The 20,699-nt window shown below is 38.6% G+C and overlaps 1 protein-coding gene across 2 annotated transcripts in view; it reads right to left on the bottom strand.

Annotated features, from left to right (window-relative positions):
* Positions 1-20,589, bottom strand: part of LOC140056027 (negative elongation factor D-like) — a 31,723-nt gene extending 11,134 nt beyond the window's left edge. For both annotated transcript variants that reach the window (XR_011846714.1, XM_072101246.1), the window contains exon 1: positions 20,464-20,589. Coding sequence is in view for 1 of the 2 variants with exons in the window: in XM_072101246.1 (XP_071957347.1) it covers positions 20,464-20,493 (30 nt within the window). In the remaining variant the exon portion in view is untranslated. The remainder of the gene's footprint in view (positions 1-20,463) is intronic.
* Positions 20,590-20,699: the final 110 nt, after the last annotated feature.

The following is a 20,699-nucleotide window of genomic DNA, read 5'->3' as shown; positions in this document are numbered from 1 at the left end:
TGACGTTTCAGAAAAATACCACTTGCCTCGGTCCATGCCGTCTAGCTGTCATTTTATGCCATTTTAAAACGTTACTACAATTTAACGTTTTTTTAAATAAAAAATTCAATATAACAGAATGATATATAGGGCTATAATTACGTTATAAACGGCATGGATCGGAATGACGATACATGGGTTGGGGCGAGTAGGGTCCAGTCATTTCAGAAAAATACCACTTGCCCCGGTCCATGCCGTCTAGCTGTCATTTGACGCCATTTTAAAACGTTACCGGTCCTACAAATTAATTTTTAAAAATAAAAAATGCAATATAACCGAATGATTTATAGGGCTATAAATACGTTATAAACGGCATGGACCGGGTTGACGATACATGGGTTGGGGCTAGTAGGGTCCAGTTATTTCAGAAAAATACCTCTTACCCCGGTCCATGCCGTCTAGCTGCCATTTCACGCCATTTTAAAACCTTACTACAATTTCACGTTTTTATAAAAATTGCAATATAACCGGATGAAATATAGGGCTATAATTACGTTATAAACGGCATGGACCGGGATGACGATACATGGGTTGGGGCGAGTAGGGTCCAGTTATTTCAGAAAAATACCTCTTACCCCGGTCCATGCCGTCTAGCTGTCATTATACGCCATTTTAAAACGTTACTACAATTTAAGGTTTTCATAAAAAATGCAATGTAAACGTATAATTTATAGGGCTATAATTACGTTATAAACGGCATGGACCGGGATGACGATACATGGGTTGGGGCGAGTAGGGTCCAGTCATTTCAGAAAAAACCTCTTACCCCGGTCCATGCCGTCTAGCTGTCATTTTACGCCATTTTAAAACGTTACTACAATTTAAGGTTTTCATAAAAAATGCAATGTAAACGTATGATGTATAGGGCTATAATTACGTTATAAACGGCATGGACCGGGATGACGATACATGGGTTGGGGCAAGTAGGGTCCAGTCAATTCAGAAAAATACCACTTGCCCCGGTCCATGCCGTCTAGCTATCATTTTACGCCATTTTAAAACGTTACTACAATTTAACGTTTTTTTTATATAAAAAATGCAATATAACCGAATGATTTATAGGGCTATAATTACGTTATAAACGGCATGGAACGGGATGACGATACATCGGTTGGGGCAAGTAGGGTTCAGTCAATTCAGAAAAATACCACTTGCCCCGGTCCATGCCGTCTAGCTATCATTTTACGCCATTTCAAAACGTTACTACAATTTAACGTTTTTTTAAATAAAAAATGCAATATAACAGGATGATAGGGCTATAATTACGTTATAAACGGCATGGACCGGGATAACGATACATGGGTTGGGGCGAGTAGGGTCCATTCATTTCAGAAAAATACCACTTGCCCCGGTCCATGCCGTCTAGCTGTCATTTTAAGCCATTTTAAAACGTTACTGTTACTACAATTTAATTTTTTTAAATACAAAATGCAATATAACCGAATGATTTATAGGGCTATAATTACGTTATAAACGGCATGGACCGGGATGACGATACATGGGTTGGGGCTAGTAGGGTCCAGTAGTTTCAGAAAAATACCACTTGACCCGGTCCATGCCGTCTAGCTGCCATTTCACGCCATTTTAAAACCTTACTACAATTTAACGTTTTTATAAAAAAATGCAATATAACCTAATGAAATATAGGGCTATAATTACGTTATAAACGGCATGGACCGGGATGACGATACATGGGTTGGGGCGAGTAGGGTCCAGTCATTTAAGAAAAATACCTCTTACCCCGGTCCATGCCGTCTAGCTGTCATTATACGCCATTTTAAAACGTTACTACAATTTAAGGTTTTCATAAAAAATGCAATGTAAACATATGATTTATAGGGCTATAATTACGTTATAAACGGCATGGACCGGGATGACGATACATGGGTTGGGGCAAGTAGGGTCCAGTCAATTCAGAAAAATACCACTTGCCCCGGTCCATGCCGTCTAGCTATCATTTTACGCCATTTTAAAACGTTACTACAATTTAACGTTTTTTTTAATAAAAAATGCAATATAACCGAATGGTTTATAGGGCTATAATTACGTTATAAACGGCATGGACCGGAATGACGATACATGGGTTGGGGCTAGTAGGGTCCAGTTGTTTCAGAAAAATACCACTTGACCCGGTCCATGCCGTCTAGCGGCCATTTCACGCCATTTTAAAACGTTACTACAATTTAACTTTTTTTATAAAAAATGCAACATAACCGGATGATATATAGGGCTATAATTACGTTATAAACGGCATGGACCGGGATGACGATACATGGGTTGGTGCGAGTGGGGTCCAGTCATTATAGAAAAGTACCACTTGCCCCGGTCCATGCCGTCTAGCTGTCATTTTACGCCATTTTAAAAGGTTACTACAATTTAAGGTTTTTAAAAATAAAAAATGCACTATAAACGTATGATTTATAGGGCTATAATTACGTTATAAACGGCATGGACCGGGATGACGATACATCGGTTGGGGCAAGTAGGGTCCAGTCAATTCAGGAAATACCACTTGCCCCGGTCCATGCCGTCTAGCTATCATTTTACGCCATTTCAAAACGTTACTACAATTTAACGTTTTTTTAAATAAAAAATGGAATATAACAGGATGATATATAGGGCTATAATTACGTTATAAACGGCATGGACCAGGATAACGATACATGGGTTGGGGCGAATAGGGTCCATTCATTTCAGAAAAATACCACTTGCCCCGGTCCATGCCGTCTAGCTGTCATTTTAAGCCATTTTAAAACGTTACTGTTACTACAATTTAATTTTTTTTAAATAAAAAATGCAATATAACCGGATGATTTATAGGGCTATAATTACGTGATAAACGGCATGGACCGGGATGACGATACATGGGTTGGGGCTAGTAGGGTCCTGTCGTTTCAGAAAAATACCACTTGCCTTGGTCCATGCCGTCTAGCTGTCATTTTACGCCATTTTAAAACGTTACTACAATTTAACGTTTTTTTAAAAAAAAAATTCAATATAACAGGATGATATATAGGGCTATAATTACGTTATAAACGGCATGGACCGGAATGACGATACATGGGTTGGGGCGAGTAGGGTCCAGTCATTTCAGAAAAATACCACTTGCCCCGGTCCATGCCGTCTAGCTGTCATTTTACGCCATTTTAAAACGTTACCGGTCCTACAATTTAATTTTTAAAAATAAAAAATGCAATATAACCGAATGATTTATAGGGCTATAAATACGTTATAAACGGCATGGACCGGGATGACGATACATGGGTTGGGGCTAGTAGGGTCCAGTTATTTCAGAAATATACCTCTTACCCCGGTCCATGCCGTCTAGCTGTCATTATACGCCATTTTAAAACGTTACTACAATTTAAGGTTTTCATAAAAAATGCAATGTAAACATATGATTTATAGGGCTATAATTACGTTATAAATGGCATGGACCGGGATGACGATACATGGGTTGGGGCAAGTAGGGTCCAGTCAATTCAGAAAAATACCACTTGCCCCGGTCCATGCCGTCTAGCTATCATTTTACGCCATTTTAAAACGTTACTACAATTTAACGTTTTTTTTAAATAAAAAATGCAATATAACCGAATGGTTTATAGGGCTATAATTACGTTATAAACGGCATGGACCGGAATGACGATACATGGGTTGGGGCTAGTAGGGTCCAGTTGTTTCAGAAAAATACCACTTGACCCGGTCCATGCCGTCTAGCGGCCATTTCACGCCATTTTAAAACGTTACTACAATTTAACTTTTTTTACAAAAAATGCAACATAACCGGATGATATATAGGGCTATAATTACGTTATAAACGGCATGGACCGGGATGACGATACATGGGTTGGTGCGAGTAGGGTCCAGTCATTATAGAAAAGTACCACTTGCCCCGGTCCATGCCGTCTAGCTGTCATTCTACGCCATTTTAAAAGGTTACTACAATTTAAGGTTTTTAAAAATAAAAAATGCACTATAAACGTATGATTTATAGGGCTATAATTACGTTATAAACGGCATGGACCGGGATGACGATACATCGGTTGGGGCAAGTAGGGTCCAGTCAATTCAGGAAATACCACTTGCCCCGGTCCATGCCGTCTAGCTATCATTTTACGCCATTTCAAAACGTTACTACAATTTAACGTTTTTTTAAATAAAAAATGCAATATAACAGGATGATATATAGGGCTATAATTACGTTATAAACGGCATGGACCGGGATAACGATACATGGGTTGGGGCGAATAGGGTCCATTCATTTCAGAAAAATACCACTTGCCCCGGTCCATGCCGTCTAGCTGTCATTTTAAGCCATTTTAAAACGTTACTGTTACTACAATTTAATTTTTTTTAAATAAAAAATGCAATATAACCGGATGATTTATAGGGCTATAATTACGTGATAAACGGCATGGACCGGGATGACGATACATGGGTTGGGGCTAGTAGGGTCCTGTCGTTTCAGAAAAATACCACTTGCCTCGGTCCATGCCGTGTAGCTGTCATTTTACGCCATTTTAAAACGTTACTACAATTTAACGTTTTAAAAAAAAAAAAATTCAATATAACAGGATGATATATAGGGCTATAATTACGTTATAAACGGCATGGACCGGAATGACGATACATGGGTTGGGGCGAGTAGGGTCCAGTCATTTCAGAAAAATACCACTTGCCCCGGTCCATGCCGTCTAGCTGTCATTTTACGCCATTTTAAAACGTTACCGGTCCTACAATTTAATTTTTAAAAATAAAAAATGCAATATAACCGAATGATTTATAGGGCTATAAATACGTTATAAACGGCATGGACCGGGATGACGATACATGGGTTGGGGCTAGTAGGGTCCAGTTATTTCAGAAATATACCTCTTACCCCGGTCCATGCCGTCTAGCTGTCATTATACGCCATTTTAAAACGTTACTACAATTTAAGGTTTTCATAAAAAATGCAATGTAAACATATGATTTATAGGGCTATAATTACGTTATAAATGGCATGGACCGGGATGACGATACATGGGTTGGGGCAAGTAGGGTCCAGTCAATTCAGAAAAATACCACTTGCCCCGGTCCATGCCGTCTAGCTATCATTTTACGCCATTTTAAAACGTTACTACAATTTAACGTTTTTTTTAAATAAAAAATGCAATATAACCGAATGGTTTATAGGGCTATAATTACGTTATAAACGGCATGGACCGGAATGACGATACATGGGTTGGGGCTAGTAGGGTCCAGTTGTTTCAGAAAAATACCACTTGACCCGGTCCATGCCGTCTAGCGGCCATTTCACGCCATTTTAAAACGTTACTACAATTTAACTTTTTTTACAAAAAATGCAACATAACCGGATGATATATAGGGCTATAATTACGTTATAAACGGCATGGACCGGGATGACGATACATGGGTTGGTGCGAGTAGGGTCCAGTCATTATAGAAAAGTACCACTTGCCCCGGTCCATGCCGTCTAGCTGTCATTCTACGCCATTTTAAAAGGTTACTACAATTTAAGGTTTTTAAAAATAAAAAATGCACTATAAACGTATGATTTATAGGGCTATAATTACGTTATAAACGGCATGGACCGGGATGACGATACATCGGTTGGGGCAAGTAGGGTCCAGTCAATTCAGGAAATACCACTTGCCCCGGTCCATGCCGTCTAGCTATAATTTTACGCCATTTCCAAACGTTACTACAATTTAACGTTTTTTTAAATAAAAAATGCAATATAACAGGATGATATATAGGCCTATAATTACGTTATAAACGGCATGGACCGGGATAACGATACATGGGTTGGGGCGAATAGGGTCCATTCATTTCAGAAAAATACCACTTGCCCCGGTCCATGCCGTCTAGCTGTCATTTTAAGCCATTTTAAAACGTTACTGTTACTACAATTTAATTTTTTTTAAATAAAAAATGCAATATAACCGGATGATTTATAGGGCTATATTTACGTGATAAACGGCATGGACCGGCATGACGATACATGGGTTGGGGCTAGTAGGGTCCTGTCGTTTCAGAAAAATACCACTTGCCTCGGTCCATGCCTTCTAGCTGTCATTTTACGCCATTTTAAAACGTTACTACAATTTAACGTTTTTTTAAATAAAAAATGCAATATAACCGAATGATATATAGGGCTATAATTACGTTATAAACGGCATGGACCGGAATGGCGATACATGGGTTGGGGCGAGTAGGGTCCAGTCATTTCAGAAAAATACCACTTGCCCCGGTCCATGCCGTCTAGCTGTCATTTTACGCCATTTTAAAACGTTACCGGTCCTACAATTTAATTTTTAAAAATAAAAAATGCAATATAACCGAATGATTTATAGGGCTATAAATACGTTATAAACGGCATGGACCGGGATGACGATACATGGGTTGGGGCTAGTAGGGTCCAGTTATTTCAGAAAAATACCTCTTACCCCGGTCCATGCCGTCTAGCTGCCATTTCACGCCATTTTAAAACCTTACTACAATTTCACGTTTTTATAAAAATTGCAATATAAATGGATAAAATATAGGGCTATAATTACGTTATAAACGGCATAGACCGGGATGACGATACATGGGTTGGGGCGAGTAGGGTCCAGTTATTTCAGAAAAATACCTCTTACCCCGGTCCATGCCGTCTAGCTGTCATTTTACGCCATTTTAAAACGTTACTACAATTTAAGGTTTTCATAAAAAATGCAATGTAAACGTATGATTTATAGGGCTATAATTACGTTATAAACGGCATGGACCGGGATGACGATACATGGGTTGGGGCGAGTAGTGTCCAGTCATTTCAGAAAAATACCTCTTACCCCGGTCCATGCCGTCTAGCTGTCATTTTACGCCATTTTAAAACGTTACTACAATTTAAGGTTTTCATAAAAAATGCAATGTAAACGTTTGATGTATAGGGCTATAATTACGTTATAAACGGCATGGACCGGGATGACGATACATGGGTTGGGGCAAGTAGGGTCCAGTCAATTCAGAAAAATACCACTTGCCCCGGTCCATGCCGTCTAGCTATCATTTTACGCCATTTTAAAACGTTACTACAATTTAACGTTTTGTTTATATAAAAAATGCAATATAACCGAATGATTTATAGGGCTATAATTACGTTATAAACGGCATGGACCGGGATGACGATACATCGGTTGAGGCAAGTAGGGTCCAGTCAATTCAGAAAAATATCACTTGCCCCGGTCCATGCCGTCTAGCTATCATTTTACGCCATTTCAAAACGGTACTACAATTTAACGTTTTTTTAAATAAAAAATGCAATATAACAGGATGATATATAGGGCTATAATTACGTTATAAACGGCATGGACCGGGATAACGATACATGGGTTGGGGCGAGTAGGGTCCATTCATTTCAGAAAAATACCACTTGCCCCGGTCCATGCCGTCTAGCTGTCATTTTAAGCCATTTTAAAACGTTACTGTTACTACAATTTAATTTTTTTAAATACAAAATGCAATATAACCGAATGATTTATAGGGCTATAATTACGTTATAAACGGCATGGACCGGGATGACGATACATGGGTTGGGGCTAGTAGGGTCTAGTAGTTTCAGAAAAATACCACTTGACCCGGTCCATGCCGTCTAGCTGCCATTTCACGCCATTTTAAAACCTTACTACAATCTAACGTTTTTATAAAAAAAAGCAATATAACCTAATGAAATATAGGGCTATAATTACGTTATAAACGGCATGGACCGGGATGACGATACATGGGTTGGGGCGAGTAGGGTCCAGTCATTTAAGAAAAATACCTCTTACCCCGGTCCATGCCGTCTAGCTGTCATTATACGCCATTTTAAAACGTTACTACAATTTAAGGTTTTCATAAAAAATGCAATGTAAACATATGATTTATAGGGCTATAATTACGTTATAAACGGCATGGACCAGGATGATGATACATGGGTTGGGGCAAGTAGGGTCCAGTCAATTCAGAAAAATACCACTTGCCCCGGTCCATGCCGTCTAGCTATCATTTTACGCCATTTTAAAACGTTACTACAATTTAACGTTTTTTTAAATAAAAAATGCAATATAACCGAATGGTTTATAGGGCTATAATTACGTTATAAACGGCATGGACCCGGATGACGATACATCGGTTGGGGCAAGTAGGGTCCAGTCAATTCAGGAAATACCACTTGCCCCGGTCCATGCCATCTAGCTATCATTTTACGCCATTTCAAAACGTTACTACAATTTAACGTTTTTTTAAATAAAAAATGCAATATAACAGGATGATATATAGGGCTATAATTACGTTATAAACGGCATGGACCGGGATAACGATACATGGGTTGGGGCGAATAGGGTCCATTCATTTCAGAAAAATACCACTTGCCCCGGTCCATGCCGTCTAGCTGTCATTTTAAGCCATTTTAAAACGTTACTGTTACTACAATTTAATTTTTTTAAATACAAAATGCAATATAACCGAATGATTTATAGGGCTATAATTACGTTATAAACGGCATGGACCGGGATGACGATACATGGGTTGGGGCTAGTAGGGTCCAGTAGTTTCAGAAAAATACCACTTGACCCGGTCCATGCCGTCTAGCTGTCATTATACGCCATTTTAAAACGTTACTACAATTTAAGGTTTTCATAAAAAATGCAATGTAAACATATGATTTATAGGGCTATAATTACGTTATAAACGGCATGGACCGGAATGACGATACATGGTTTGGGGCTAGTAGGGTCCAGTTTTTTCAGAAAAATACCACTTGACCCGGTCCATGCCGTCTAGCGGCCATTTCACGCCATTTTAAAACGTTACTACAATTTAACTTTTTTTATAAAAAATGCAACATAACCGGATGATATATAGGGCTATAATTACGTTATAAACGGCATGGACCGGGATGACGATACATGGGTTGGTGCGAGTAGGGTCCAGTCATTATAGAAAAGTACCACTTGCCCCGGTCCATGCCGTCTAGCTGTCATTTTACGCCATTTTAAAAGGTTACTACAATTTAAGGTTTTTAAAAATAAAAAATGCACTATAAACGTATGATTTATAGGGCTATAATTACGTTATAAACGGCATGGACCGGGATGACGATGCATGGGTTGGGATGAGTAGGGTCTAGTCATTTCGGAAAAATACCACTTGCCCCGGTCCATGCCGTTTAGCTGTCATTTTACTCCATTTTAAAACGTTACTACAATTTAACGTTTTAAAAATAAAAAATGCAATATAAACGCATGATATAATAGGGCTATAATTACGTTATAAACGGCATGGACCGGGATGACGATACATGGGTTGGGGCGAGTAGGGTCCAGTCATTTAAGAAAAATACATCTTACCCCGGTCCATGCCGTCTAGCTGTCATTTTACGCCATTTTAAAACGTGACTACAATTTAAGCTTTTCATAAAAAATGCAATGTAAACGTATGATTTATAGGGCTATAATTACGTTATAAACGGCATGGACCGGGAAGACGATACACGGGGTTGGGGCAAGTAGGGTCCAGTCAATTCAGAAAAATACCACTTGCCCCGGTCCATGCCGTCTAGCTATCATTTTACGCCATTTTAAAACATTAATACAATTTAACGTCTTTTTTTTATAAAAAATGCAATATAACCGAATGATTTATAGGGCTATAATTACGTTATAAACGGCATGGACCGGGATAAAGATACATGGATTGGGGCTAGTAGGGTCCAGTCGTTTTAGAAATATACCACTTGTCCCTGTCCATGCCGTCTAGCTTCCATTTTACGCCATTTTAAAACGTTACCACAATTTAAGTTTTTTTTTTATAAAAAATGCAATATAACCGTATGATTTATAGGGCTATAATTACGTTATAAACGGCATGGACCGGGATGACGATACATGGGTTGGGGCTAGTAGGGTCCTGTCGTTTCAGAAAAATACCACTTGCCCCGGTCCATGCCGTCTAGCTGCCATTTTACGCCATTTCAAAACATTACCGGTACTACAATTTAATTTTTTTTTAAATACAAAATGCAATATAACCGAATGATTTATAGGGCTATAATTACGTTATAAACGGCATAGACCGGGATGACGATACATGGGTTGAGGCTAGTAGGGTCCAGTAGTTTCAGAAAAATACCACTTGACCCGGTCCATGCCGTCTAGCTGCCATTTCACGCCATTTTAAAACCTTACTACAATTTAAACGTTTTTATAAAAAATGCAATATAACCTGATGAAATATAGGGCTATAATTACGTTATAAACGGCATGGACCGGGATGACGATACATGGGTTGGGGCGAGTAGGGTCCAGTCATTTAAGAAAAATACCTCTTACCCCGGTCCATGCCGTCTAGCTGTCATTTTACGCCATTTTAAAACGTTACTACAATTTAAGGTTTTCATAAAAAATGTAATGTAAACATATGATTTATAGGGCTATAATTACGTTATAAACGGCATGGACCGGGATGACGATACATGGGTTGGGGCAAGTAGGGTCCAGTCAATTCAGAAAAATACCACTTGCCCCGGTCCATGCCGTCTAGCTATCATTTTACGCCATTTTAAAACGTTACTACAATTTAACGGTTTTTTTTATATAAAAAATGCAATATAACCGAATGATTTAAGGGTCTATAATTACGTTATAAACGGCATGGACCGGGATGACGATACATGGGTTGGGGCAAGTAGGGTCCAGTCAATTCAGAATAATACCACTTGCCCCGGTCCATGCCGTCTAGCTATCATTTTACGCCATTTTAAAACGTTACTACAATTTAACGTTTTTTTTTTTATAAAAAATGCAATATAACCGAATGATGTATAGGTCTATAATTACGTTATAAACGGCATGGACCGAGATGACGATACATGGGTTGGATCTAGTAGGGTCCAGTCGTTTCAGAAAAATACCACTTGACCCGGTCCATGCCGTCTAGCGGCCATTTCACGCCATTTTAAAACGTTACTACAATTTAACTTTTTTATAAAAAATGCAATATAACCGGATGATATATAGGGCTATAATTACGTTATAAACGGCATGGACCGGGATGACGAATATGGGTTGGTGCGAGTAGGATCCAGTCATTATAGAAAAGTACCACTTGCCCCGGTCCATACCGTCTAGCTGCCATTTTACGCCATTTTAAAATGTTATTACAATTTAAGTTTTTTTTTTATAAAAAATGCAATTTAACCGGAAGATATTTAGGGCTATAATTACGTTATAAACGGCATGGACCGGGATGACGATACATGGGTTGGGGCTAGTAGGTTCCTGTCGTTTCAGAAAAATACCACTTGCCCCGGTCCATGCCGTGTAGCTGCCATTTTACGCCATTTTAAAACGTTACTACAATTTAAGTTTTTTTAAAATGAAAAATAGAATATAAGCGGATGACGTACATATAGGCCTATAATTACGTTATAAACGGCATGGACCGGGATGACGATACATGGGTTGGGGCGAGTAGGGTCTAGTCATTTCAGAAAAATACCACTTGCCCCGGTCCATGCCGTCTAGCTATCATTTAACGCCATTATAAAACGTTACTAAAATTTAACGTTTTTTTTTATAAAAAATGCAATATAACCGAATGATATATAGGGCTATAATTACGTTATAAACGGCATGGACCGGGATGACGATACATGGGTTGGGTCGAGTCGGGTCCAGTCATTGCATAACAATACCACTTTTCCCGGTCCATGCCGTCTAGCTGTCATTTTACGCCATTTTAAAACGTTACCGGTACTACAATTTAATTTTTTTAAATAAAAAATGCAATATAACCGAATGATTTATAAGGCTATAATTAAGTTATAAACGGCATGGACCGGGATGACGATACATGGGTTGGGGCTAGTAGGGTCCAGTAGTTTCAGAAAAATACCACTTTACCCGGTCCATGCTGTCTACTTGCCATTTCACGCCATTTTAAAACCTTACTACAATTTAACGTTTTTATAAAAAATGCAATATAACCGGATGATATATAGGGCTATAATTACGTTATAAACGGCATGGACCGGGATGACGATACATGGGTTGGGACGAGTAGGGTCCAGTCATTTAAAAAAAATACCTCTTACCCCGGTCCATGCCGTCTAGCTGTCATTTTACGCCATTTTAAATGTTACTACAATTTAATTTTTTTTTTATAAAAAATGCAATATAACCGGATGATATATAGGGCTATAATTACGTTATAAACGGTATGGACCGGGATGACGATACATGGGTTGGGGCTAGCAGGGTCCAGTCGTTTCAGAAAAATACCACTTGCCCCGGTCCATGCCGTCTAGCTGTCATTTTACGCCATTTTAAAACGTTACTACAATTTAACGATTTTTAAATTAAAAAATGCAATATAAACATATGATTTACAGGGCTATAATTACGTTATAAACTGCATGGACAGGGATGACGATATATGGGTTGGGGCGAGTAGGGTCCAGTCATTTCGAAAAATACCACTTGCCCCGGTCCATGCCGTCTAGCTTTCATATTACGCCATTTTAAAACGTTACTACAATTTAACGTTTTTTAAAATAAAAAATGGAATATAAACACATGATTTATAGGGCTATTATTACGTTATAAACGGCATGGACCGGGATGACGACAAATGGGTTGGGGCTAGTAGGGTCCAGTCGTTTCAGAAAAATACCACTTGCCCCGGTCCATGCCGTCTAGCTGCGATTTTACGACATTTTAAAACGTTACTACAATTTAACGTTTTTATAAAAAATGCAATATAAACGGATGATATATAGGGCTATAATTACGTTATAAACGGCATGGACCGGGATGACGACATGGGTTGGGGCGAGTAGGGTCCAGTCATTATAGAAAAAGACCACTTGCCCCTGTCCATACCGTCTAGCTGCCATTTTACGCCATTTTAAAACGTTACTACAATTGAACTTTAAAAAAAAAAAAGCAATATAAACGCATGATTTATAGGGCTATAATTACGTTATAAACGGCATGGACCGGGATGACGATACGTGGGTGAAATGACTGGACCCTACTTGCCCCAATCAATGTATCGTAATCCCGGTCCATGGCGTTTATAACGTAATTATAGCCCTATAAACCATACGTTTATAGTGCATTTTTTATTTTTAAAAACGTTAAATTGTAGTAACGTTTTAAAATGGCGTAAAATGACAACTAGACGGCAAGTGGTACTTTTCTATAATGACTGGACCCTACTCGCACCAACCCATGTATCGTCATCCCGGTCCATGCCGTTTATAACGTAATTATAGCCCTATAATTATATCATCCGGTTATATTGTATTTTTTATAAAAAAGTTAAATTGTAGTAACGTTTTAAAATAGCGTGAAATGGCCGCTAGACGGCATGGACCGGGTCAAGTGGTATTTTACTGAAACGACTGGACCTTACTAGCCCCAACCCATGTATCGTCATCCCGGTCCATGCCGTTTATAACGTAATTATAGCCCTATAAATAATTCGGTTATATTGCATTTTTTATTTTAAAAAAAATCTTAAATTGTAGTAACGTTTTAAAATGGCGTAAAATGACAGCTAGACGGCATGGACCGGGGCTAGAGGTAATTTTCTGAAATGACTGGACCCTACTCGCTCTAACTCATGTATTGTCATCCCGGTCCATGCCGTTTATAACGTAATTATAGCCCTATATACCATCCGGTTATATTGCATTTTTTATAAAAACGTTAAATTGTAGTAACGATTTAAAATGGCGTAAAATGGCAGCTAGACGGCATGGACCGGACAAGTGGTATTTTTCTAAAACGACTGGACCCTACTAGCCCCAACCCATGTATCGTCATCCCGGTCCATGCCGTTTATAACGTAATTATATCCCTATAAATCATTCGGTTATATTGCATTTTATATTTAAAAAAACTTAAATTGTAGTAACGTTTTAAAATGTCGTAAAATGACAGCTAGACGGTATGGACCGGGGCAAGTCGTATTTTTCTGAAATGACTGGACCCTACTCGCCCCAACCCATGTATCGTCATCCCGGTCCATGCCGTTTATAACGTAATTATAGCCCTATTATATCATGCGTTTATATTGCATTTTTTATTTTAAAAACGTTAAATTGTAGTAACGTTTTATAATGGCGTAAAATGACAGCTAGACGGCATGGACCGGAGCAACTGGTATTTTTCTGAAACGAATGGACCATACTTGCCCCAACCCATGTATCGTCATCCCGGTCCATGCCGTTTATAACGTAATTATAGCCTTATAAATCATTCGGTTATATTGCATTTTTTATTTTAAAAAACGTAAATTTTAGTAACGTTTTAAAATGGCGTAAAATGATAGCTAGACGGCATGGACCGGGGCAAGTGGTATTTTTCTGAATTGACTGGACCCTACTTGCCCCAACCCATGTATCTTCATCCCGGTCCATGCCGTTTATAACGTAATTATAGCCCTATAAATCATACGTTTACATTGCATTTTTTATGAAAACCTTAAATTGTCGTAACGTTTTAAAATGGCGTAAAATAACAGCTAGACGCCATGGACCGGGGCAAGTGGTATTTCTCTGAAATGACTAGACGCTACTCGCCCCAACCCATGTATCGTAATCCCGGTCCATGCCATTTATAACGTAATTATATCCCTATAAATCATTCGGTTATATTGCATTTTTTATTTTAAAAAACTTAAATTGTAGTAACGTTTTAAAATGTCGTAAAATGACAGCTAGACGGCATGGTCTGGGGCAAGTCGTATTTTTCTGAAATGACTGGACCCTACTCGCCCCAACCCATGTATCGTCATCCCGGTCCATGCCGTTTATAACGTAATTATAGCCCTATTATATCATGCGTTTATATTGCATTTTTTATTTTATAAACGTTAAATTGTAGTAACGTTTTATAATGGCGTAAAATGACAGCTAGACGGCATGGACCGGAGCAAGTGGTATTTTTCTGAAACAACTGGACCATACTGGCCCCAACCCATGTATCGTCATCCCGGTCCATGCCGTTTATAACGTAATTATAGCCCTATAAATCATTCGGTTATATTGCATTTTTTATTTTAAAAAACGTAAATTTTAGTAACGTTTTAAAATGGCGTAAAATGATAGCTAGACGGGATGGACCGGGGCAAGTGGTATTTTTCTGAATTGACTGGACCCTACTTGCCCCAACCCATGTATCTTCATCCCGGTCCATGCCGTTTATAACGTAAATATAGCCCTATAAATCATACGTTTACATTGCATTTTTTATGAAAACCTTAAATTGTAGTAACGTTTTAAAATGGCGTAAAATGACAGCTAGACGGCATGGACCGGGGCAAGTGGTATTTCTCTGAAATGACTGGACGCTACTCGCCCCAACCCATGTATCGTAATCCCGGTCCATGCCGTTTATAACGTAATTATAGCCCTATAAATCATACGTTTACATTGCATTTTTTATGAAAACCTTAAATTGTAGTAACGTTTTAAAATGGCGTAAAATGGCAGCTAGACGGCATGGACCAGGGCAAGTGGTATTTTTCTGAAACGAATGGACCATACTTGCCCCAACCCATGTATCGTCATCCCGGTCCATGCCGTTTATAACGTAATTATAGCCTTAAAAATCATTCGGTTATATTGCACTTTTTATTTAAAAAAACGTAAATTTTAGTAACGTTTTAAAATGGCGTAAAATGACAGCTAGACGGCATGGACCGGAGCAAGTGGTATTTTTCTGAAACAACTGGACCATACTGGCCCCAACCCATGTATCGTCATCCCGGTCCATGCCGTTTATAACGTAATTATAGCCCTATTATATCATGCGTTTATATTGCATTTTTTATTTTAAAAACGTTAAATTGTAGTAACGTTTTAAAATGGCGTAAAATGACAGCTAGACGGCATGGACCGGGGCAAGTGGTATTTTTCTGAATTGACTGGACACTACTTGCCCCAACCCATGTATCTTCATCCCGGTCCATGCCGTTTATAACGTAATTATAGCCCTATAAATCATACGTTTACATTGCATTTTTTATGAAAACCTTAAATTGTAGTAACGTTTTAAAATGGCGTAAATTGACAGCTAGACGGCATGGACCGGGGCAAGTGGTATTTTTCTAAAATGACTGGACCCTACTCGCCCCAACCCATGTATCGTCATCCCGGTCCATGCCGTTTATAACGTAATTATATCCCTATAAATCATTTGGTTATATTGCATTTTTTATTTAAAAAAACTTAAATTGTAGTAACGTTTTAAAATGTCGTATAATGACAGCTAGACGGCATGGACCGGGGCAAGTCGTATTTTTCTGAAATGACTGGACCCTACTCGCCCCAACCCATGTATCGTCATCCCGGTCCATGCCGTTTATAACGTAATTATAGCCCTATTATATCATGCGTTTATATTGCATTTTTTATTTTAAAAACGTTAAATTGTAGTAACGTTTTGAAATGGCGTAAAATGATAGCTAGACGGCATGGACCGGGGCAAGTGGTATTTCCTGAATTGACTGGACCCTACTTGCCCCAACCGATGTATCGTCATCCCGGTCCATGCCGTTTATAACGTAATTATAGCCCTATAAATCATACGTTTATAGTGCATTTTTTATTTTTAAAAACCTTAAATTGTAGTAACCTTTTAAAATGGCTTAAAATGACAGCTAGACGGCATGGACCGGGGCAAGTGGTATTTTTCTGAAATGAATGGACCCTATTCGCCCCAACCCATGTATCGTTATCCCGGTCCATGCCGTTTATAACGTAATTATAGGCCTATATATCATCCTGTTATATTGCATTTTTTATTTAAAAAAACGTTAAATTGTAGTAACGTTTTGAAATGGCGTAAAATGATAGCTAGACGGCATGGACCGGGGCAAGTGGTATTTCCTGAATTGACTGGACCCTACTTGCCCCAACCGATGTATCGTCATCCCGGTCCATGCCGTTTATAACGTAATTATAGCCCTATAAATCATACGTTTATAGTGCATTTTTTATTTTTAAAAACCTTAAATTGTAGTAACCTTTTAAAATGGCGTAGAATGACAGCTAGACGGCATGGACCGGGGCAAGTGGTACTTTTCTATAATGACTGGACCTTACTCGCACCAACCCATGTATCGTCATCCCGGTCCATGCCGTTTATAACGTAATTATAGCCCTATATATCATCCGGTTATGTTGCATTTTTTATAAAAAAAGTTAAATTGTAGTAACGTTTTAAAATGGCGTGAAATGGCCGCTAGACGGCATGGACCGGGTCAAGTGGTATTTTTCTGAAACAACTGGACCCTACTAGCCCCAACCCATGTATCGTCATTCCGGTCCATGCCGTTTATAACGTAATTATAGCCCTATAAACCATTCGGTTATATTGCATTTTTTATTTAAAAAAAACGTTAAATTGTAGTAACGTTTTAAAATGGCGTAAAATGATAGCTAGACGGCATGGACCGGGGCAAGTGGTATTTTTCTGAATTGACTGGACCCTACTCGCCCCAACCCATGTATCGTCATCCCGGTCCATGCCATTTATAACGTAATTATAGCCCTATAAATCATATGTTTACATTGCATTTTTTATGAAAACCTTAAATTGTAGTAACGTTTTAAAATGGCGTATAATGACAGCTAGACGGCATGGACCGGGGTAAGAGGTATATTTCTGAAATAACTGGACCCTTCTAGCCCCAACCCATGTATCGTCATCCCGGTCCATGCCGTTTATAACGTATTTATAGCCCTATAAATCATTCGGTTATATTGCATTTTTTATTTTTAAAAATTAAATTGTAGGACCGGTAACGTTTTAAAATGGCGTAAAATGAGAGCTAGACGGCATGGACCGGGGCAAGTGGTATTTTTCTGAAATGACTGGACCCTACTCGCCCCAACCCATGTATCGTCATTCCGGTCCATGCCGTTTATAACGTAATTATAGCCCTATATATCATCCTGTTATATTGAATTTTTTATTTAAAAAAACGTTAAATTGTAGTAACGTTTTAAAATGGCGTAAAATGACAGCTAGACGGCATGGACCGAGGCAAGTGGTATTTTTCTGAAACGACAGGACCCTACTAGCCCCAACCCATGTATCGTCATCCCGGTCCATGCCGTTTATCACGTAATTATAGCCCTATAAATCATCCGGTTATATTGCATTTTTTATTTAAAAAAAATTAAATTGTAGTAACAGTAACGTTTTAAAATGGCTTAAAATGACAGCTAGACGGCATGGACCGGGGCAAGTGGTATTTTTCTGAAATGAATGGACCCTATTCGCCCCAACCCATGTATCGTTATCCCGGTCCATGCCGTTTATAACGTAATTATAGCCCTATATATCATCCTGTTATATTGCATTTTTTATTTTAAAAAACGTTAAATTGTAGTAACGTTTTGAAATGGCGTAAAATGATAGCTAGACGGCATGGACCGGGGCAAGTGGTATTTCCTGAATTGACTGGACCCTACTTGCCCCAACCGATGTATCGTCATCCCGGTCCATGCCGTTTATAACGTAATTATAGCCCTATAAATCATACGTTTATAGTGCATTTTTTATTTTTAAAAACCTTAAATTGTAGTAACCTTTTAAAATGGCGTAAAATGACAGCTAGACGGCATGGACCGGGGCAAGTGGTACTTTTCTATAATGACTGGACCCTACTCGCACCAACCCATGTATCGTCATCCCGGTCCATGCCGTTTATAACGTAATTATAGCCCTATATATCATCCGGTTATGTTGCATTTTTTATAAAAAAAGTTAAATTGTAGTAACGTTTTAAAATGGCGTGAAATGGCCGCTAGACGGCATGGACCGGGTCAAGTGGTATTTTTCTGAAACAACTGGACCCTACTAGCCCCAACCCATGTATCGTCATTCCGGTCCATGCCGTTTATAACGTAATTATAGCCCTATAAACCATTCGGTTATATTGCATTTTTTATTAAAAAAAACGTTAAATTGTAGTAACGTTTTAAAATGGCGTAAAATGATAGCTAGACGGCATGGACCGGGGTAAGAGGTATTTTTCTGAATTGACTGGACCCTACTTGCCCCAACCCATGTATCGTCATCCCGGTCCATGCCGTTTATAACGTAATTATAGCCCTATAAATCATATGTTTACATTGCATTTTTTATGAAAACCTTAAATTGTAGTAACGTTTTAAAATGGCGTATAATGACAGCTAGACGGCATGGACCTGGGTAAGAGGTATTTTTCTTAAATGACTGGACCCTACTCGCCCCAACCCATGTATCGTCATCCCGGTCCATGCCGTTTATAACGTAATTATAGCCCTATATTTCATTAGGTTATATTGCATTTTTTTATAAAAACGTTAAATTGTAGTAAGGTTTTAAAATGGCGTGAAATGGCAGCTAGACGGCATGGACCGGGTCAAGTGGTATTTTTCTGAAACTACTGGACCCTACTAGCCCCAACCCATGTATCGTCATCCCGGTCCATGCCGTTTATCACGTAATTATAGCCCTATAAATCATCCGGTTATATTGCATTTTTTATTTTTAAAAACGTTAAATTGTAGTAAGGTTTTAAAATGGCGTAAAATGACAGCTAGACGGCATGGACCGGGGCAAGTGGTATTTTTCTGAAACTACTGGACCCTACTAGCCCGAACCCATGTATCGTCATCCCGGTCCATGCCGTTTATAACGAAGTTATAGCCCTATAAATCATAGCCCTAGTTAATCTAAGCCGTAAGTATAAAATCATTTAATTAAAATATTATTACACATTGCGCCCCATACATGTGAATGTGAATGTCGAATAAGGATCCAACTTCACAAAAAAAATTGAATATCGAATAAGGAATAAGTAACCAACTTCACGCCGGTATCAAACTATCCTTTGTGAAAACACGTAAACACAGGCACAGTAGATGAATATAGAAAAGAATCAGGATTGGATTTACGACTAGGCGCGTAGAGGCAGCCAGTTCGTTATTATGACAAATCATGGAGTAAAGAATAATAATTCTTTACTTTACTAATTTACTCCATGCATGTTGAACAAATTAGCCTGCTACTAGGCTAGGCCTAATGATAATTGATATAGGCCTATATAATATTCTAAAAAACAAGTCACCATCACAAAAAGTTGTATATACCCTGACTTATTATATAAATCACTGTTACAGGGAAAACCACGGATTACTCATTCTTGTTCTATATATTCTTTGGTGTAACCTAGGCCTAGGCACGGTCAATACAAGCGGCAGCAGCGCCCGTCCACCACCACACAGTCCATCCATATGGATGCATACAGTGAATGATATTCTAAAAAACAAGTCACCGAGGCGACACCGGCCTAGGAAATGTTACTTATTATTTCTAGTTTATATAACAAATAAATACATACCGCATCGTAAGGTTCAAACTGGTCTTCCATTATAATTATTTTTGTACGCAATTTATACTCTTCAATTGTATAACCATGTCAAATGCAGTATAAACCTGCAAGAATAATTTTTTTAGCGGCCGCAGACATTTGTAGAAGTGGCGTGTGGGAAATTTCTTTACCAACCAATGACAACACGTTTTACAAACCATCTAGGTATAAAAGATACCTTTTGATTGGATGTTGTACAGCGCGTT

This window comes from Antedon mediterranea, chromosome 8 (genome assembly GCF_964355755.1).
Source record: "Antedon mediterranea chromosome 8, ecAntMedi1.1, whole genome shotgun sequence".
NCBI lineage: Eukaryota > Metazoa > Echinodermata > Crinoidea > Comatulida > Antedonidae > Antedon > Antedon mediterranea.
This window is presented reverse-complemented; position numbering and strand designations above follow the sequence as displayed.